Source organism: Salvelinus namaycush, chromosome 26, assembly GCF_016432855.1.
Source record: "Salvelinus namaycush isolate Seneca chromosome 26, SaNama_1.0, whole genome shotgun sequence".
NCBI lineage: Eukaryota > Metazoa > Chordata > Actinopteri > Salmoniformes > Salmonidae > Salvelinus > Salvelinus namaycush.
Genome location: NC_052332.1, coordinates 40,670,821 through 40,693,320, shown reverse-complemented (window position 1 = coordinate 40,693,320; position 22,500 = coordinate 40,670,821). Strand labels below are relative to the sequence as shown.

The window sequence follows — 22,500 nt, the reverse complement described above, 5'->3', positions numbered from 1 at the left end:
TCTGTGGTTAGCATCATTGTTTGCGAACTGTCTAAGAATCTAAGGCTGATGTGGTAAGTTTGTGTGTGTGTGTGTGTGTGTGTGTGTGTGTGTGTGTGTGTGTGTGTGTGTGTGTGTGTGTGTGTGTGTGTGTGTGTGTGTGTGTGTGTGTGTGTGTGTGTGTGTGTGTGTGTGTGTGTGTGTGTGTGTGTGTGTGTGTGGGTGTGTGTGTGTGTGTGTGTGTGTTTACACAGTGATCTGGCAATCTGTATAGGGACACCACAAAGGCACTACATGCTAACAGTTAGCGCTGGCTAACCAGTGACTGAGCGACAAGCACAGAGTGGAGACAAGCGTTTTTCCGACGTATGAGTGTGTGCTCCTGTGTGTGCTCCTGTGTGTGCTCCTGTGTGTGCTCCTGTGTGCTCCTGTGTGTGCTCCTGTGTGCTCCTGTGTGTGCTCCTGTGTGCTCCTGTGTGTGCTCCTGTGTGTGCTCCTGTGTGTGCTCTTGTGTGTGCCCCTGTGTGTGCTCCTGTGTGTGCTCCTGTGTCTGTCTCTGGGGATCTTGTGTGTGCTCCTGTGTGTGCTCCTATGAGTGCTCCTGTGTGTGTCTCTGGGGATCTTGTGTGTGCTCCTGTGTGTGCTCCTATGAGTGCTCCTGTGTGTGTCTCTGGGGATCTTGTGTGTGCTCCTGTGTGTGCTCCTGTGTGTGCTCCTATGAGTGCTCCTGTGTGTGCTCCTGTTTGTGCTCCTGTGTCTGTCTCTGGGGATCTTGTGTGTGCTCCTGTGTGTGCTCCTGTATTCTCCTCCTAACCCTAGCAGTCACTGTGAATGCAAGTTTTAGGGTGATTAAACTGTTGGATAGCCTAACTCTGGCTGGATTCCAATAGGAATTACAAATCAATTTGCAAGCCAGCATAATGTAACTTGCAGGTAGAGTGTCAAAATGTAGTACATTTCCCAGGTTTTCTATAAATCTTTTTTGGAAAATCCCTCAACCAGGATTTTTTTATTTTTTAAATCTGGGAATTTGGGGAAAGTTATCGGAATTTTGCAACTTTACTTGCAGACCTGATGAGGCCCGTAAACCATGACTTTCAGGCCACTGAGTTAGGGTAAAGCTAATGAGATATGTCATGTATTGTCATAAAGAGTTTAATTATGATGACAACATTCACATAGGAACTCACTTCGTGAATGCCATATGACTGAACAAAATTAAAATAATTCAATAAACATGTCTTTGTCACTAACAACTACGGGCTGGAATCTCTACAATTCACTCGAAAAGGCAAGGCACACTGGGAAATTAAATTGGATGCATTACTCAACATTTTCAAGCTATTACACCACTCAAATCATGACCCTCTACAGAGTCACAGTGACTCTATCGGGTTGAATAATGACTACAAATTCACTTTAAATAACTGTAGTCAGATATGTTAAGTGTAACTGGTTTCTTCAAAAGTTTTGGGTAGTGACAGCACATTGGGGTTTACAGTGTTGGCCATAGGTCATTGGTTCATTGTTTTTCAAGGATCAATGTTCAGTTTATTTTTATCATATGAAAATAAATGTACATTCTTACAAATGACCTCGCCATTAAAGACTGAAAACGTAAAAATCTCCTGCCAAGTGTGATGGGTTATAGTTAATATGGTCATAGGTGAATGGTTACAGGTAACCTGGCTGTAGGTGACTGGTTACTGTTAATAACCTGGACATAGGTGATTTGTTATTGGTCATCTGGCCAAAGGTGATTGGTTACGGGTAACCTGTCCAGAAGTGATTGTTTTTTGTTAATCTGGCCTTTGCACAGTATTCAGACTCCTTGACCTTTTCCATATTCTGTTATGTTACAGCCTTATTCTAAAATGTATTAAATTGTTTTTTCCCCCACACAATACCCCATAATGACAAAGCAAAGACAGGTTTTTAGAAATGTTTGCTATTTTATTAAAATAATAAAAACTGTATTCAGTATTCAGACCCTTTACTAAATACTTTGTTGAAGCACCTTTGGCAGCGATTACAGCATTGAGTCTTCTGTTGTATGATGCTACAAGCTTGGCACACTTGTATTTGGGGAGTTTCTCCCATTCTTCTCTGCAGATCCTCTCAAGCTCTATCAGGTTGGATGGGGAGTGATGCTGCACAGCTATTTTCAGGTCTCTCCAGAGATGTTCAATAGGGTTCAAGTCCGGGCTCTGGCTGGGCCACTCAAGGACATTCTTGTCCCGTAGCTACTCCTGTGTTGTCTTGGCTGTGTGCTTACGGTCATTTTTCTGTTGGAAGGTGAACCTTCGCCCCAGTCTGAAGTCCTGAGCGCTCTGGAGTAGGGTTTCATCCAGGATCTTTCTGTACTTTGCTTCTTTCATCTTTGCCTCGATCCTGACTAGTCTCCCAGTCCCTGCCGCTGAAAAACATTCCCACAGCGTGATGCTGCCACCACCATGCTTCACCATAGGGATGGTGCCAGGTTTCCTCCAGACGTGATGCTTGGCATTCAGGCTAAAGAGTTCAATCTTGGTTTCATCAGACCAAAGAATCTTGTTTCTCATTGTCAGAGATCTTTAGGTGCCGTTTGGCAAGCTCCAAGTGGGCTGTCATGTGCTTTTTACTGAGGGGTGGATTCTGTCTGGCCACTCTACCAATAAGGACTGATTGGTGGAGTGCTGCAGAGATGGTTGTCCTTCTGGAAGGTTCTCCCATCTCCACAGAGGAACGCTAGAGCTCTGTCAGAGTGACCATCAGGTTCTTGGTCACCTCCCTGACCAAGGCCCTTCTCCCACGATTGCTCGGTTTGGCCGGGAGGCCAGCTCTAGGAAGAGTCTGGGTGGTTCCAAACATCTTACAGTTAAGAATCATGGAGGCCACTGTGTTCTTGGGAACCTTCAATGCTGCAGAAATATTTTGGTACCCTTCCCCAGATCTGTGCCCCGACACAATCCTGTCTCGGAGCTCTACGGACAATTCCTTCGACCTCATGAATTGGTTTTTGCTCTGACATGTGCTGTCAACTGTGGGATCTTATATAGACAGGTGTGTGCCTTTCCAAATCATGTCCAATCAATTGACTTTACCACAGGTGGACTCTAATCAAATTGTAGTAACATCTCAAGGGTGATCAATGGAAACAGGATGCACCTGAGCTCAATGTAGAGTCTCATAGCAAAGGGTCTGAATACTTATGTAAATAAGGTATTTATGTTTAAAGGTTTTAAGAAATGTGCAAACATTTCTAAAATCCTGTTTTCCATTTGTCATTATGGGGTATTGTGATGTCATTATGGGGTATTGTGATGTCATTATGGGGTATTGTGATGTCATTATGGGGTATTGTGTGTAGATATCTGAGGATTTGTACATTTTTTCTCTATTTTAGAATAAGGCTGTAACGTAACAAAATATGGAAAAATTCATGGGTTTTAAATACTTTCCGTAGACACTGTAGGTGAGTGGTTATTGGTATTCTGATTGGCTACCTTCGATGACTGCCTTGTCTCCCATGATGCGTTCCAGGAAGCTGGCCCCGAGGTTCTCCATGGCCTCGTTGGTGGGAGCAAACAGGGTGAAGTGACCTGGCTGGCCCATTTTATCCATCACACCCGAGGCCAAGGCTACAGCCTGCGGGAGAGGACAGGAGACTTAGTATCGTACTACTTCTAATACTATCCCCACATCTACTACTACTCCTACAACAGTTCCCCATCTGAGACCTTCTGGCTACGTTTACACAGGAATCCCAATTCTGATCTTTTGTGAAGAGTTAGTGAAGGTAGAAAACCTATCTGGTCAGATTAATACTAGCCACTGTCATATTGTGGTCACATTACAGTAAGAGATTACAGTCAGGTATGAATGCTGAAGGAGGGGAGACAGATTACAGTCAGGTCAGCATGTTTAAAGAGAAGAGGTCAGATTACAGTCAGGTCAGCATGTTTAAAGAGAAGAGGTCAGATTACAGTCAGGTCAGCATGTTTAAAGAGAAGAGGTCAGATTACAGTCAGGTCAGCATGTTTAAAGAGAAGAGGTCAGATTACAGTCAGGTCAGCATGTTTAAAGAGAAGAGGTCAGTCAGGTCATCATGCTTAAAGAGAAGAGGTCAGATTACAGTCAGGTCATCATGTTTACAGAGAAGAGGTCAGATTATAGTCAGGTCATCATGTTTACAGAGAAGAGGTCAGATTATAGTCAGGTCATCATGCTTAAAGAGAAGAGGTCAGTCAGGTCATCATGCTTAAAGAGAAGAGGTCAGATTACAGTCAGGTCCGCATGTATAAGGAGAAGAGGTCAGATTACAGTCAGGTCCGCATGTATAAGGAGAAGAGGTCAGATTACAGTCAGGTCATCATGTTTAAAGAGAAGAGGTCAGATTACAGTCAGGTCAGCATGCTTAAAGAGAAGAGGTCAGATTACAGTCAGGTCATCATGTTTAAAGAGAAGAGGTCAGATTACAGTCAGGTCATCATGTTTAAAGAGAAGAGGTCAGATTACAGTCAGGTCATCATGCTTAAAGAGAAGAGGTCAGTCAGGTCATCATGCTTAAAGAGAAGAGGTCAGATTATAGTCAGGTCCGCATGTATAAGGAGAAGAGGTCAGATTACAGTCAGGTCATCATGTTTAAAGAGAAGAGGTCAGATTACAGTCAGGTCATCATGCTTAAAGAGAAGAGGTCAGTCAGGTCATCATGCTTAAAGAGAAGAGGTCAGATTACAGTCAGGTCCGCATGTATAAGGAGAAGAGGTCAGATTACAGTCAGGTCATCATGTTTAAAGAGAAGAGGTCAGATTACAGTCAGGTCCGCATGTATAAGGAGAAGAGGTCAGATTACAGTCAGGTCAGCATGCTTAAAGAGAAGAGGTCAGATTATAGTCAGGTACTTACGCTGAAGGATGAGAGGTCTTCGTTGACCTCCAGGATATCCTTGATAGTGTTGCCCACAGCGGTGATGACGCGGTCGATGACATGTACAACCCCATTGGTCGCCACCTGGTTACCATGGATAATCCTGGCACAGTTCACTGTGACGATCTGCAGAGGAAGAGAGGTGATTGGTTAATTGGCATGATTCATTGAATCACTCATCCTCTGAAAATAACAATGATATAAAGTGATTGATGTGAGGTAAAATAACCATGCCTGTGATTTAGGGCTAGGTAGGGGTTGACAGAATAAATACAACTAGGCCAAGAGTCTAGCGATAAGAGCTAGCTAGGAGTTAACTACATACAGAGGCGTCATGCACATAGGGAATGTGCCCCCTCAGATTTGTCCTGTTTAAAAAAAGAAATCTGATGTTAAATGAATTACTTAACTTCATTTTTAAGCCTATGTTTTATCGTAATTATTTATAAAAAAAGATCTGCCCGCGGTATTTTTCAGAGGAGGCACGCTGACTGAACCAGTCAATAAGTACTGAATAAGACTCACATTCCTTTCAATCTTTTACCTGGATTTTAGTAGAGATGCAGAGAAGAAAATGTAGTTTCTCAAAAAAATCCCAAAATAACCACGCATTAAAAATATTAATTATGATGCAATGATACTGTATGTGCCTGTATTGATGATGTTTGTAATGATTCCAATGTAATGTATTGTAATTTTGATGTAATATCCTAGGCATGTTAGTGCAGTATATTGAGATGTGTGATTTACAACAGTCAGAATGACAGTATTTTCACGCCAACCGGTAGCCTATAGTGTACCGTAAAATTACAGGGCATTTTTAGCAGTTCAGTTACCTGTAAATTGCCGTAAAACAACGGTACCAAAAATGTAAGTACAAGTATTTCTTACCGTAAAATACTTTAGCCCTTAGCAACGCAGACGCTCGTTGGCGCGCGCGAGCAGTGTGGGTGCAATAATTGAATAACATAGATTTCTAAATTTATTTTGCAATGCTCGCACACGCGACGCGAGCGGTGTAGTCAGGGTTTAAGGGTGTTCAAAACAACAAGACATTTTTTACAGTGTACATATCTACCTCAACTACCTCGTTCCCCTGCATATTGACTCAGTACTGGTACCCCGTGTATATAGCCAAGTTATTACCTGGTACTTCCTGTATATAACCTAGTTATCATCGACTCAGTACTGGTACCCCGTGTATACAGCCAAGTTATCATTATTCATTGCGTATTTATTATTACGTGTTTAACTTTTCTATTATTTCTCTATTTTCTTTCTCTCTGCATTGTTGGGAAAAGGACCCGTAAGTTAGAATTTCACTGTTAGTCTACACCTGTTGTTTACCAAGCATGTGATGAATAACATGTGATTTGACTTGATTTTGAATTCATTTGAGTTAGGGGTTTACTACGTACCCCATTGGAGTAGTGATTGATGTAGAGTCCCATTTTGTTGTACATGGAGGTGATAGACATGTCGTTCTTCAGGTCTTTCGTTAGCATGCGTCGGTTGACCATGTGGTAGTGCAGGGCGTTGTACAGCTCGACGTTCACATTGCTCACCAAGGCACTACGCACCTCCTGGACATAGGAGAAACAGGAGAGAGTTAATAACGCGAGAGAGAGAGAGAGAGACCAGCAGAGCTTCAACTGTCTAAGCAGCTTCTTCTGAAACATACTAATTAACCAACGAATGAACAAACTAACAAACAAACTAAACAAAATAAATAGCAAATGACAAACTACTGACTGACTGATTGAGTGACTGACTTCATATACTTCTACTTACAGGGTCCAGCAGGTCCCAGGCTTCGTTGCTAGGGGTGAAGATGGTGAATGATCCCTTCCCTTCAATCTCCTCCCTCACCTTAGAGAGTTCAGAATACTCCTGGGTGGTACTAGCCTTCACCTGGCCCAATGTGCCATACACATGGTCTATAGGAGCCACTGTAGGGGGAGAGAGGGTAGACAGAAGATAGTGCTTAGGCTACTATGTTTTTGAAGTCCTGGGACATCCTCACCTTCACCAGGTGCAAAGTGCCATATATTTATGAGCCACTGTGGATGGCAGTCACTGTCAACAATATTGTCTACCAATCTTTTGATGTATTTGTTAAATGGGAGAGCAGAGGGAAGATACTATTACAATGGTTCTAGGTAAGAATGACTTACTGTATTTGTATTTGTATTTATTATGGATCACCATTAGCTGCTGCTTTCTGGGGTCCCGCCAAATTAAGTCAGTGTTTATGCAATTTTAAAAACATTACAATACATTCATAGATTTCACAACACACTGTGTGCCCTCAGGCCAATACTATTATAGTTGCTAAAGAGTTATTATAGAGTTATAGAGTTATTATAGAGTTATAGACTTATTATAGAGTTATAGAGTTATTATAGAGTTATGGAGTTATTATAGAGCTAGAGTTATTATAGAGCTAGAGTTATTATAGAGTTATAGAGTTATGATAGAGTTATAGAGTTATTATAGAGTTATTATAGAGTTATTATAGAGTTATAGAGTTATTATAGAGTTAGAGTTATTATAGAGCTAGAGTTATTATAGAGTTATAGAGTTATTATAGAGTTATAGAGTTATTATAGAGCTAGAGTTATTATAGAGTGATTATAGAGTTATAGTTATTATAGAGCTAGAGTTATTATAGAGTTATTATAGAGTTAGAGTTATTATAGAGCTAGAGTTATTATAGAGTTATAGAGTTATTATAGAGTTATTATAGAGTTAGAGTTATTATAGAGTTAGAGTTATTATAGAGTTATAGAGTTATTATAGAGTTATATAGTTATTATAGAGTTATAGAGTTATTATAGAGTTATAGAGTTATTATAGAGTTATAGAGTTATTATAGAGTTATAGAGATATTATAGAGTTAGAGTTATTATAGAGCTAGAGTTATTATAGAGCTAGAGTTATTATATAGTTATAGAGTTATTATAGAGTTCTAGAGTTATTATAGAGTTTGAGTTATAATAGTCACTATAGAGTTATTATAGAGTTATAGATTTATTATAGAGTTAGAGTTAGGATAGAGGTATTATAGTCGCTGTAGAGTTATATAGTTATTATAGAGTTATTAAAGAGTTAGAGTTATTGAAGTAACTATAGAGTTATTATAGAGTTTGAGTTATTATATAGTTAGAGTCATGATAGTCGGTATAGAGTTATCATAGAGTTATAGATGTATTATAGAGTTATAGAGTTATTATAGAGTTATTATAGAGTTATTATAGAGTTATTATAGTCACTATAGAATTATTATAGTTATTATATAGTTAGAGTTATTATAGAGTTAGAGTTATTATAGAGTTAGAGTTATTATAGAGCTAGAGTTATTATAGAGCTAGAGTTATTATAGAGTTAGAGTTATTATAGAGTTAGAGTTATTATAGAGCTAGAGTTATTATAGAGCTAGAGTTATTATAGATTTAGAGTTATTATAGAGTTAGAGTTATTATAGAGTTAGAGTTATTATAGAGCTAGAGTTATTATAGAGTTATAGAGTTATTATAGAGCTAGAGTTATTATAGAGTTATAGAGTTATTATAGAGCTAGAGTTATTATAGAGTTATAGAGTTATTATAGAGTTATGGAGTTATTATAGAGCTAGAGTTATTATAGAGTTATAGAGTTATTATAGAGCTAGAGTTATTATAGAGTTATAGAGTTATTATAGAGTTATATAGTTATTATAGTTATTAAAAAGTTAGAGTTATACTAGTCACTATAGAGTTATTATAGAGTTATTATAGAGTTATTATAGTCACTATAGAGTTATTATAGAGTTATTAAAGAGTTAGAGTTATAATAGTCACTATAGAGTTATTATAGAATTATTATAGTCACTATAGAGTTATTATAGAGTTATTAAAGAGTTAGAGTTATAATAGTCACTATAGAGTTATTATAGAGTTATTATAGTCACTATAGAGTTATTATAGAGTTATTATAGAGTTAGAGTTATAATAGTCACTATAGAGTTATTATAGAGTTATAGAGTTATTATAGAGTTATATAGTTATTATAGAGTTATAGAGTTATTATAGAGTTATAGAGTTATAGAGTTATTATAGAGTTATAGAGTTATTATAGAGTTATAGAGTTATTATAGAGTTATAGAGTTATTATAGAGTTATAGAGTTATTATAGAGTTATAGAGATATTATAGAGTTAGAGTTATTATAGAGTTATAGAGTTATTATAGAGCTAGAGTTATTATATAGTTATAGAGTTATTATAGAGTTCTAGAGTTATTATAGAGTTATAGAGTTATTATAGAGTTATAGAGATATTATAGAGTTAGAGTTATTATAGAGCTAGAGTTATTATAGAGCTAGAGTTATTATATAGTTATAGAGTTATTATAGAGTTCTAGAGTTATTATAGAGTTTGAGTTATAATAGTCACTATAGAGTTATTATAGAGTTATAGATTTATTATAGAGTTAGAGTTAGGATAGAGGTATTATAGTCGCTGTAGAGTTATATAGTTATTATAGAGTTATTAAAGAGTTAGAGTTATTGAAGTAACTATAGAGTTATTATAGAGTTTGAGTTATTATATAGTTAGAGTCATGATAGTCGGTATAGAGTTATCATAGAGTTATAGATGTATTATAGAGTTATAGAGTTATTATAGAGTTATTATAGAGTTATTATAGTCACTATAGAGTTATTATAGAGTTATTAAAGAGTTAGAGTTATAATAGTCACTATAGAGTTATTATAGAATTATTATAGTCACTATAGAGTTATTATAGAGTTATTAAAGAGTTAGAGTTATAATAGTCACTATAGAGTTATTATAGAGTTATTATAGTCACTATAGAGTTATTATAGAGTTATTATAGAGTTAGAGTTATAATAGTCACTATAGAGTTATTATAGAGTTATTATAAAGTTAGAGTTATAATAGTCACTATAGAGTTATTATAGAGTTATTATAGAGTTAGAGTTATAATAGTCACTATAGAGTTATTATAGAGTTATTAAAAAGTTTGAGTTATAATAGTCACTATAGAATTATTATAGAGTTAGAGTTATTATAGAGTTATCATGGAGTTAGTTATTATGTAATTATGGAGTTATTATAGAGTTGGAGTTATAATAGTCACTATTGAGTTATTATAGAGTTATAGAGTTATTATAGAGTTATAGAGTTATTATAGAGTTAGAGTTATTATAGAGTTAGAGTTATTATAGAGTTAGAGTTATTATAGAGTTAGAGTTATTATAGAGCTAGAGTTATTATAGAGTGATTATAGAGTTATAGTTATTATAGAGCTAGAGTTATTATAGAGTTAGAGTTATGATAGTCTTTATAGAGTTATTATATTCGCTGTAGAGTTATTATAGTTTCTGTGGAGTTATCATAGAGTTAGAGTTATTATAGTCACTATAGAGTTATTATAGAGTTATTACAGTCACTATAGAGTTATTCTAGAGTTCTAGAGTTAGAGTTATGATAGTCTTTATAGAGTTATTATATTCGTTGTAGAGTTATTATAGTTTCTGTTGAGTTATCATATAGTTCGAGTTATTATAGTCGCTATAGAGCTATTATAATGGTATAGAGTTATTGTTGTTGCTATGGAGTTATTATAGTCGCTGTAGAGTTATCATCGCTGTCACGTTCCTGACCTGTTGTCTGTTATTTTTGTATGTGTTTAGTTGGTCAGGGCGTGAGTTGGGGTGGGCATTCTATGTTTTGTGTTTCTATGTTTAGGTCATTTGTAATTAGCCTTATATGGTTCTCAATCAGAGACAGGTGTTTGACGTTTCCTCTGATTGGGAACCATATAAAGGTAGGGTGTTCACACTGTTTGTTTGTGGGTGGTTGTCTTCCGTGTCTGTATGTATGTTCGTACCACACGGGACTGTAGCGTTTTTGTTTGTAGTCTATACCTGTTCGTGCGTTCTTCGTGTTATTTGTAAGTTCTCTAGTTCAGGTCTGTCTTCGTTCGTTTTGTTATTTTGTAATTATTCCAAGTGTTGTTTCGTGTTCGTCTTCGTCGTTTAATAAATTCATTATGTTTTCTAAACCCGCTGCATGTTGGTCTGATCCCTACTCCTCCTCTTCGGACGAAGAGGAGGAGAACAAGCGTTACAGAACCACCCAACAACGAAGGATCAAGCAGCGGGTTAACGGACAGCAGCAGGTGTACAAGGAGGAATGGACATGGGAGGAAATCCTAGACGGAGAAGGACCCTGGGCAGAACCAGAGGAGTGTCGCCGCCCCAAAGCGGAGCTGGAGGCAGCGAAAGCGGAGAGGCGGCGATATGAGGAGGCAGCACGGAAACAAGGCTGGAAGCCCGCAAGTCAAACCCAAAAATGTCTTGGGGGGGGGGGGCTCTCGGGGAATATAGTTGGGTCAGTCAGGGGACTTGAGCCAACTCCTCCTGCTTTACATAAGGAGCCGGTGAGGGCGGATTTGGAGGTGAGTAGACGCAGAGACAGTAAAGGAGTTAATGGAGAAATTGAAGGAGAAAGATATGAGGGATGTACTGGTTTGGTGCATGAGGCACGGCATCCGTCCGAATGAACGTATTGGTGAGTTAATGTCACTGGGAACAGCTCTCCATACTCGTCCTGAGGTGCGTGCTAGCCGTCTGGTTAAGACAGTACCTACACCACGCACCAAGCCTCCTGTGCGTCTCCAGAGTCCTGTGCGTCCTGTTACTGCTCCCCGCACTAGCCCTGAGATACGTGTTCCCAGCCCAATACCACCAGTGCTGGCACCACGCACCAAGCCTCCTGTGCGTCTTCAGAGCCCTGGTTCTCCTCCATACACTCTCCCTGTGGTGCGTGTCTCCAGCCTAGTACCACCAGTGCTGGCACCACGCACCAAGCCTCATGTGCGTCTCCAGAGCCCTGTACGCACTGTTCCTTCTCCCCGTACTCGCCATGATGTGCGTGCCCTCAGCCCGGTACCACCAGTGCCGGTATCAGGCACCAGGCCTATAGTACGCCTTGAGAGTCCAGTGTCCCCTGTTGTTGTTCCCAGCACTAGCCTGAAGGTGCGTGTCCTTAGCCCGGTGCCTCCAGTTCCGGCACCACGCACCAGGCCTACAGTGCGTCTCAGCCGGCCAGAGTCTGCCGTCTGCCCAACGGCACCTGAACTGCCCGTCTGCCCAACGGCGCCTGAACTGCCCATCTGTCCAACGGCGCCTGAACTGCCCGTCTGTCCAACGGCGCTTGAACTGCCCGTCTGCCCAACGGCGCCTGAACTGCCCGTCTGCCCAACGGTGCCTGAACTGCCCGTCTGCCCAACGCCGTCTGACCTGCCCGTCTGCAAAGCGCCGGATGAACTGCCCGTCTGTACTGAGCCTTCAAAGCCGCCCGTCTGTACTGAGCCTGCAAAGCCGCCCGTCTGCCATGAGCCTTCAGAGCCGTCCGCCAGACAGGAGCCGCTAGAGCCTTCCGCCAGACAGGAGCCGCTAGAGCCTTCCGCCAGACAGGAGCCGCTAGAGCCTTCCGCCAGACAGGAGCAGCCAAAGCTTTCCGCCAGACAGGATCAGCCAGAGCCTTCCGCCAGACAGGATCAGCCAGAGCCTTCCGCCAGACAGGATCAGCCAGAGCCTTCCGCCAGATAGGATCAGCCAGAGCCTTCCGCCAGACAGGATCAGCCAGAGCCTTCCGCCAGACAGGATCAGCCAGAGCCTTCCGCCAGACAGGATCAGCCAGATCCGTCAGCCAGCCATGAGCAGCCAGATCCGTCAGCCAGCCATGAGCAGCCAGATCCGTCAGCCAGCCATGAGCAGCCAGATCCGTCAGCCAGCCATGAGCAGCCAGATCCGTCAGCCAGCCATGAGCAGCCAGATCCGTCAGCCAGCCATGAGCAGCCAGACCCGTCAGCCAGCCATGAGCAGCCAGATCCGTCAGCCAGCCATGAGCAGCAAGATCCGTCAGCCAGCCATGAGCAGCCAGAGCCCGCCGGCCAGGATCCGCCAGAGCCCGCCGGTCAGGATCCGCCAGAGCCCGCCGGCCAGGATCCGCCAGAGCCCGCCGGCCAGGATCCGCCAGAGCCCGCCGGCCAGGATCCGCCAGAGCCCGCCGGCCAGGATCCGCCAGAGCCCGCCGGCCAGGATCCGCCAGAGCCCGCCGGCCAGGATCCGCCAGAGTCGCCAGACAGTCATGAGCTGCCCTCCAGTCATGAGCTGCCCTCCAGTCATGAGCTGCCCTCCAGTCATGAGCTGCCCTCCAGTCATGAGCTGCCTTCCAGTCATGAGCTGCCTTCCAGTCATGAGCTGCCTTCCAGTCATGAGCTGCCCTCCAGTCATGAGCTGTCCTCCAGTCATGAGCTGCCTTCCAGTCATGAGCTGCCCTACAGTCATGAGCTGCCCTACAGTCATGAGCTGCCCTACAGTCCGGAGCTGCCACCCAGTCCGGAGCTGCCACCCAGTCCGGAGCTGCCACCCAGTCCGGAGCTGCCACCCAGTCCGGAGCTGCCACCCAGTCCGGAGCTGCCACCCAGTCCTGAGCTGCCACCCAGTCCTGAGCTGCCTCTCTGTCCTGAGCTACCTCTCTGTCCTGAGCTACCTCTCTGTCCTGAGCTACCTCTCTGTCCTGAGCTACCTCTCTGTCCTGAGCTACCTCTCTGTCCTGAGCTACCTCTATGTCCTGAGTTATCTAGGGGGGACCGGTGTGAAGGTTCCTAGACCAGGGTTGGGGGCGAGGATTGCCACTCGGAGGACGCTAAGGAGGGGGACAAAGACAATGGTGGAGTGGTGTCCTCGTCCTGCGCCGGAGGCGCCACCGCGGACAGATGCCCACCCAGACCCTCCCCTTGAGTTTTAGGGGTGCGCCCGGAGTTCGCACCTTGAGGGAGGGGTTCTGTCACGTTCCTGACCTGTTGTCTGTTATTTTTGTATGTGTTTAGTTGGTCAGGGCGTGAGTTGGGGTGGGCATTCTATGTTTTGTGTTTCTATGTTTAGGTCATTTGTAATTAGCCTTATATGGTTCTCAATCAGAGACAGGTGTTTGACGTTTCCTCTGATTGGGAACCATATAAAGGTAGGGTGTTCACACTGTTTGTTTGTGGGTGGTTGTCTTCCGTGTCTGTATGTATGTTCGTACCACACGGGACTGTAGCGTTTTTGTTTGTAGTCTATACCTGTTCGTGCGTTCTTCGTGTTATTTGTAAGTTCTCTAGTTCAGGTCTGTCTTCGTTCGTTTTGTTATTTTGTAATTATTCCAAGTGTTGTTTCGTGTTCGTCTTCGTCGTTTAATAAATTCATTATGTTTTCTAAACCCGCTGCATGTTGGTCTGATCCCTACTCCTCCTCTTCGGACGAAGAGGAGGAGAACAAGCGTTACAATCGCGTTAGAGTTATTATAGAGCTAGAGTTATTATAGAGCTAGAGTTATTATAGTCTTTATAGAGTTATTGTTGTCGCTATGGAGTTATTATATTTACTGTATCGTTATTATAGTCGCTGTAGAGTTATCATCGAGTTACAGTTATTATAGAGCTAGAGTTATTATAGTAGCTGTAGAGTTATTATAGTAGCTGTAGAGTTATTATAGAGTTACAGTTATTATAGTCGCTGTAGAGTTATTATAGTAGCTGTAGAGTTATTATAGTTGTTGTAGAGTTATTATAGCAGCTGTAGAGTTATTATAGTAGCTGTAGAGTTATTATAGTAGCTGTAGAGTTATTATAGTAGCTGTAGAGTTATTATAGTAGCTGTAGAGTTATTATAGTAGCTGTAGAGTTATTATAGTAGCTGTAGAGTTATTATAGTAGCTGTAGAGTTATTATAGTAGCTGTAGAGTTATTATAGTAGCTGTAGAGTTATTATAGCAGCTGTAGAGTTATTATAGTAGCTGTAGAGTTATTATAGCAGCTGTAGAGTTATTATAGTAGCTGTAGAGTTATTATAGTAGCTGTAGAGTTATTATAGTAGCTGTAGAGTTATTATAGTAGCTGTAGAGTTATTATAGTAGCTGTAGAGTTATTATAGTAGCTGTAGAGTTATTATAGTAGCTGTAGAGTTATTATAGTAGCTGTAGAGTTATTATAGCAGCTGTAGAGTTATTATAGTAGCTGTAGAGTTATTATAGTAGCTGTAGAGTTATTATAGCAGCTGTAGAGTTATTATAGTAGCTGTAGAGTTATTATAGTAGCTGTAGAGTTATTATAGAGTTATAACGTTAATATAGAGTTAGAGTTATTATAGCCACCATATAGTTATTATAGAGTTTTTAAAGTCGCTATAGAGTTATTGTAGAGTTATTATAGCCACTTTAGAGTTATTATAGAGTTATTAAAGTCGCTATAGAGTTATTATAGAGTTAGAGTTATTATAGTTGCTGTAGAGTTTTTATATTGGCTATAGAGTTATTATAGTGGCTATAGAGTTTTAATATTGGCTATATAGTTATTATAGTTGCTATAGAGTTTTTATATTGGCTATAGAGTTTTTATAGTTATATAGTTAATATAGCGGCTATATAGTTATTATAGAGTTATATAGTTATTATAGTGGCTATTGAGTTTTAATATTGGCTATATAGTTATTATAGTGGCTATTGAGTTTTAATATTGGCTATATAGTTATTATAGTGGCTATTGAGTTTTAATATTAACTATATAGTTATAGTTAATATGTTAATATATAGTTTTATAGAGCTATATAGTTTTTATAGTTGCTATAGAGTTATTATAGTTGTTATAGAGTTATTATAGTCATGATAAAGTTATAGTAGTTGCTGTATAGTTAATATAGTTGCTGTAGAGCTACGATGCATGATAGGGTGAAAAAGGTGGGAAGTGGGAGTGTGTTGGGGATGAGGTTGACAGATAGAGGTGGGACGTTGGAGTATGATGGGGATGAGGGTGACAGATGGAGTGTGAGGATGAAAGTTAGGAGCTAGGATTAAAGTCCATGCGGGTACACACCAGGGGCGAACTGGGACCAGAAATCGGCTCAGGCATTTCTGACGAACCAGCCCATCCCCCCCCCCCCCTTTGAGGCCCCCCATTATTAGCCTGATAATGATCATGTTACACAAGAAACTCAAGACAGGCCCACTAGACCAAAAAATCGCCCGAAATGCCAGATGGCCTATCCGCCCCTGGTAGACACTTACCTGCAGGGCATCCTTTCATGCCTTCCAGCTTCATGTAGCCAGGACAACACTCATACAGAACCACCCTGGAGAAAAGACAAGACAGCAATTAGCTACATGACAAGATAACAGAGAGAAGTAGTCGGTATGTAAGTTAGGCCTAGTCATTACACTGGCCAAATCAAAACAATATGGCAAAGAGTTTTGGAAGAAGAAAAAGAGGAAGTAGACATCAAACAACACCATTACAAGCACTATGGCGTCAGCCTCAGAAATAGAAAAGTAGAACACACTACAATTATTAAAGACAGCATTGGCGGACAACACAAAGTGAAACAACCAAATAACGTCACAATTTAAGCTGAATTGGAGCTGAATGGGCTTTGAACCGAAGTATGTCAACCATCTTGTATGAATTATGGGACTGACCAAGAAACCAAGACACTATTGATGTGTAAGAGAAGATAAATATTATTCTAAATTGGGATATTTTCCCATGGACAAATGAGCTAACAATTATGATCTGGGAAGTGTATCATCTCTCCAGGGATCTGGTTCATCATCTTTGTTTTGTCCTTGTCCAATCATAAACAAGTGGTCAACAATGCTCTGGTATAAACAGATAGTAAGATCAGTATTGGAAACTATATCGGATTGATTTCCAAACTATGACTACGGAGCTTGAGCAGATAATGGACCAGTAAATATTATAGTTCAATGCATGAAAGCAACTTTGTCAGAACGGATAAACTCAAGTGATTGCCAATTGTGTTTAGTAATATTATTTCCCTTATTTTTGTTGTTGACTCCTAAAATGGCCTCCCATGGATTGGCAGGTTTTCACACTCTGTCATTAGATGTGTGTGTGTGTGTGTGTGTGTTTCAGATAAAATACATTAAAACGTTATTAGTCACATGTGTTGGTGTGGACTAACAGTGAAATGCTTACTTACAGGCCCTTCCCAACAATGCAGAGAGAACGAAAATAATAAGAGATAAGTTAAACATTTAATCATAAAAGTAATAATAAATACACAAGTAATGATAACTTGGCTGTATACACGGGGTACCAGTACTGAGTCGATGATAACTAGGTTATATACAGGAAGTACCAGGTAATAACTTGGCTGTATACACGGGGTACCAGTACTGAGTCGATGATAACTAGGTTATATACAGGAAATACCAGGTAATAACTTGGCTGTATACACGGGGTACCAGTACTGAGTCGATGTGCAGGGGAACGAGGTAGTTGAGGTAGATATGTAGATATAACTAGGTATAAAGTGACTAGTCAACATGATAGATAGTAAACAGTAGCAGTAGCGTATGTGTAAAAAGGGTCAATGCAGATTGTCCGGGTAGCTATTTAGTTAAGTATTTAACCAGCTGTTCAGCAGTCTTATGGCTTGGAGGATAGAAGCTGTTCAGGATCCTGTTGGTTCCAGACTTGGTGCATCGGTATCACTTGCCGTGTGGTAGCAGAGAGAACAGTCTATGACTTGGGTGGCTGGAGTCTTTGACAATTTTTTTTCTTCTTCGGACACCGCCTGGTATAGAGGTCCTGGATGCCAGGGAGCTCTGGGGTCGTATGTACTACCCTCTGTAGCAAAACCAAGCGGTGATGCAGCCAGTCAAGATGCTGTCAATAGGAAGTCCAGGATCCAATTGCAGAGAGGTTTTCAGTCCCAGGGTTCTTAGTTTATTTGGAGTTTATTTGGACACACACACACACACACACACACACACACACACACACACACACACACACACACACACACACACACACACACACACACACACACACACACACACACACACACACACACACACACACATCAATACATGACCAAAAGTATGTGGACACCTGCTCGTCAAACATCTCATTCCAACATCATGAAACAGGAAAGGGCCTTCCCCAAACTGTTGCCACAAAGTTGGAAGCACAGAATCGTCTAGAAAGTCATTGTATGCTGTAGCGTTAAGATTTCCCTTCACAGGAAGTAAGGGGCCTGAAACATGAAGAACAGCCGCAGACCATTATTCCTCCTCCACCAAACTTTACACTGGGGCAGGTATCGTTCTCCTGGCATCCGCCAAACCCAGATTCGTCCATCAAACTGCCAGATGGTGAAGCGTGATTTATCACTCCAGACACTGCGGTTCCACTGCTCCTGAGTCCAATGGCAGCTCGATTTACACCACTCCAGCCGACGCTTGGCATTTCACATGGTGATCTTAGGCTTGTGTGCGTGCGGCTGCTCGGCCATGGAAACCCATTTCATGAAGATCCCGATTAACAATTCTTGTGCTGACGTTGCTTCCAGAGGCAGTTTGGAACTCAGTAATGAGTGTTGCAACCGAAGACAGACCATTTTTACATGCCACGCGCTTCAGCACTCGTTCTGTTCTGTGAGCTTGTGTGGCCTACCACTTCTCAGCTGAGCCGTTGTTGCTCCTAGACGTTTCCACTTCACAATAATAGCCCTTACAGTTGACCGGGCAGCTCTAGCAGGGCAGAAATTTGACAAACTGTCTTGTTGGAAAGGTGGCATCCTATGACGGTGCCATGTTGAAAGTCACTGAGCTCTTCAGTAAGGCCATTCTACTGCCAATGTTTGTTTATGGAGATTCCATGGCTGTGTACTCGATTTTCTATACCCGTCAGCAACGGGTGTGGCTGAAATAGCCCAATCTGCTAATTTGAAGGGGTGTCAACATACTTATACAGTATATATACAGTTGAAGTGGGAAGTTTACATACACTTAGGTTGGAGTCCTTAAAACTCGTTTTTCAACCACTCCACACATTTCTTGTTAACAAACTATAGTTTTTGCAAGTCGGTTAGGACATCTACTTTGTGCATGACACAAGTCATTTGTCCAACAATTGTTTACAGACAGATTATTTCACTTACAATTCACTGTAACACAATTCCAGTGGGTCAGAAGTTTACATACATTAAATTGACTGTGCCTTTAAACAGCTTGGAAAATTCCAGAAAATTATGTAATGGCTTTAGAAGCTTCTGATAGGTTAATTGACAACATTTGAGTCAATTGGAGGTGTACCTGTGGATAGTATTTCAAGGCCTACCTTCAAACTCAGTGCTTCTTTGCTTGACATCATAGGAAAATCAAAAGAAATCAGCCAAGACCTCAGACAAAAATTGTAGACTTCCACAAGTCTAGTTCATCCTTGGGAGCAATATCCAAATGCCTGATGGTACCACGTTCATCTGTACAAACAATAGTACGCAAGTATAAACACCATGGGACCACGCATCCGTCATACCGCTCAGGAAGGAGACGCGTTCTGTCTCCTAGAGATGAACGTACTGATTTGATTGGCTCACTGGTTTAGAAAACAGAACCATTTGGCCCTCTGCAAAATAATAATACACATGTTGTCAATAATATTGATAAATAACTGTAACCTTTATTTAGACAGGTCATTGAGATGAAATCTCTTTTACAACAAAAACCTGTATTACTAACGAATGGTTGAAACACCCTCTAGAGTGTCAGTAACCCACTGTCTACATATGGCTGAAACCCCCTCTAGGGTGTTAATAACCCACTGTCTACATATGGCTGAAACCCCCTCTAGGGTGTTAATAACCCACTGTCTACTTATGGCTGAAACCCCCTCTAGGGTGTTAATAACCCACTGTCTACTAATGGCTGAAACCCCCTCTAGGGTGTTAATAACCCACTGTCTACATATGGCTGAAACCCCCTCTAGGGTGTTAATAACCCACTGTCTACTAATGGCTGAAACCCCCTCTAGTGTTAATAACCCACTGTCTACTTATGGCTGAAACCCTCTCTAGGGTGTTAATAACCCACTGTCTACTAATGGCTGAAAGCCCCTCTAGTGTTAATAACCCACTGTCTACTAATGGCTGAAACCCCCTCTAGGGTGTTAATAACCCACTGTCTACTAATGGCTGAAACCCCCTCTAGGGTGTTAATAACCCACTGTCTACGTATGGCTGAAACCCCCTCTAGGTTGGTAATAACCCACTGTCTACTTATGGCTGAAACCCTCTCTAGGGTGTTAATAACCCACTGTCTACTAATGGCTGAAACCCCCTCTAGGGTGTTAATAACCCACTGTCTACTTATGGCTGAAACCCCCTCTAGGGTGTCAGTAACCCACTGTCTACTAATGGCTGAAACCCCCTCTAGGGTGTCAGTAACCCACTGTCTACTAATAGCTGAAACCCCCTCTAGGGTGGTAATAACCCACTGTCTACTAATAGCTGAAACCCCCTCTAGGGTGGTAATAACCCACTGTCTACTAATGGCTGAAACCCCCTCTAGGGTGTTAATAACCCACTGTCTACTTATGGCTGACACCCCCTCTAGGGTGTTAATAACCCACTGTCTACTTATGGCTGAAACCCCCTCTAGGGTGTTAATAACCCACTGTCTACTTATGGCTGAAACCCCCTCTAGGGTGTTAATAACCCACTGTCTACTTATGGCTGAAACCCCCTCTAGGGTGTTAATAACCCACTGTCTACTAATGGCTGAAACCCCCTCTAGGGTGTCAGTAACCCACTGTCTACTAATAGCTGAAACCCCCTCTAGGGTGGTAATAACCCACTGTCTACTAATAGCTGAAACCCCCTCTAGTGTTAATAACCCACTGTCTACTAATGGCTGAAACCCCCTCTAGGGTGTTAATAACCCACTGTCTACGTATGGCTGAAACCCCCTCTAGGGTGTTAATAACCCACAGTCTACATATGGCTGAAACCCCCTCTAGTGTTAATAACCCACTGTCTACTTATGGCTGAAACCCTCTCTAGGGTGTTAATAACCCACTGTCTACTAATGGCTGAAACCCCATCTAGGGTGTTAATAACCCACTGTCTACTTATGGCTGAAACCCTCTCTAGGGTGTTAATAACCCACTGTCTACTAATGGCTGAAACCCCCTCTAGTGTTAATAACCCACTGTCTACTAATGGCTGAAACCCCCTCTAGAGTGTTAATAACCCACTGTCTACTAATGGCTGAAACCCCCTCTAGTGTTAATAACCCACTGTCTACTAATGGCTGAAACCCCCTCTAGAGTGTTAATAACCCACTGTCTACTAATGGCTGAAACCCCCTCTAGTGTTAATAACCCACTGTCTACTAATGGCTGAAACCCCCTCTAGAGTGTTAATAACCCACTGTCTACTAATGGCTGAAACCCCCTCTAGTGTTAATAACCCACTGTCTACTAATGGCTGAAACCCCCTCTAGGGTGTTAATAACCCACTGTCTACTAATGGCTGAAACCCCCTCTAGTGTTAATAACCCACTGTCTACTAATGGCTGAAACCCCCTCTAGTGTGTTAATAACCCACTGTCTACTTATGGCTGAAACCCCCTCTAGGGTGTTAATAACCCACTGTCTACGTATGGCTGAAACCCCCTCTAGGATGGTAATAACCCACTGTCTACATATGGCTGAAACCCCCTCTAGGGTGTTAATAACCCAATGTCTACTAATGGATGAAACCCCCTCTAGGGTGTTAATAACCCACTGTCTACTAATGGCTGAAACCCCCTCTAGTGTGTTAATAACACACTGTCTACTTATGGCTGAAACCCCCTCTAGTGTGTTAATAACCCACTGTCTACTAATGGCTGAAACCCCCTCTAGGGTGTTAATAACCCACTGTCTACTAATGGCTGAAACCCCCTCTAGGGTGTTAATAACCCACTGTCTACTTATGGCTGAAACCCCCTCTAGGGTGTTAATAACCCACTGTCTACGTATGGCTGAAACCCCCTCTAGGATGGTAATAACCCACTGTCTACATATGGCTGAAACCCCCTCTAGGGTGTTAATAACCCACTGTCTACTAATGGCTGAAACCCCCTCTAGGGTGTTAATAACCCACTGTCTACTAATGGCTGAAACCCCCTCTAGTGTGTTAATAACACACTGTCTACTTATGGCTGAAACCCCCTCTAGTGTGTTAATAACCCACTGTCTACTAATGGCTGAAACCCCCTCTAGGGTGTTAATAACCCACTGTCTACTTATGGCTGAAACCCTCTCTAGGGTGGTAATAACCCACTGTCTACATATGGCTGAAACCCCCTCTAGGGTGTTAATAACCCACTGTCTACTAATGGCTGAAACCCCCTCTAGGGTGTTAATAACCCACTGTCTACTTATGGCTGAAACCCCCTCTAGAGTGTTAATAACCCACTGTCTACTTATGGCTGAAACCCCCTCTAGGGTGTTAATAACCCACTGTCTACTAATGGCTGAAACCCCCTCTAGGGTGGTAATAACCCACTGTCTACATATGGCTGAAACCCCCTCTAGGGTGTTAATAACCCACTGTCTACGTATGGCTGAAACCCCCTCTAGGATGGTAATAACCCACTGTCTACATATGGCTGAAACCCCCTCTAGGGTGTTAATAACCCACTGTCTACGTATGGCTGAAACCCCCTCTAGGATGGTAATAACCCACTGTCTACATATGGCTGAAACCCCCTCTAGGG

The 22,500-nt window shown here is 41.7% G+C and overlaps 1 protein-coding gene across 1 annotated transcript in view; it reads right to left on the bottom strand.

Annotated features, from left to right (window-relative positions):
• LOC120021167 (periostin-like) overlaps positions 1–22,500 on the bottom strand; it is a 34,260-nt gene that overhangs the window by 9,779 nt on the left and 1,981 nt on the right. Inside the window, exons 2-6 of the mRNA XM_038964805.1 lie at positions 16,003–16,067; positions 6,679–6,836; positions 6,306–6,470; positions 4,867–5,013; positions 3,465–3,606 (exon numbers count right to left, since the gene is read on the bottom strand). Of these exons, the coding sequence (XP_038820733.1) occupies positions 3,465–3,606; positions 4,867–5,013; positions 6,306–6,470; positions 6,679–6,836; positions 16,003–16,067 (677 nt within the window). The remainder of the gene's footprint in view (positions 1–3,464; positions 3,607–4,866; positions 5,014–6,305; positions 6,471–6,678; positions 6,837–16,002; positions 16,068–22,500) is intronic.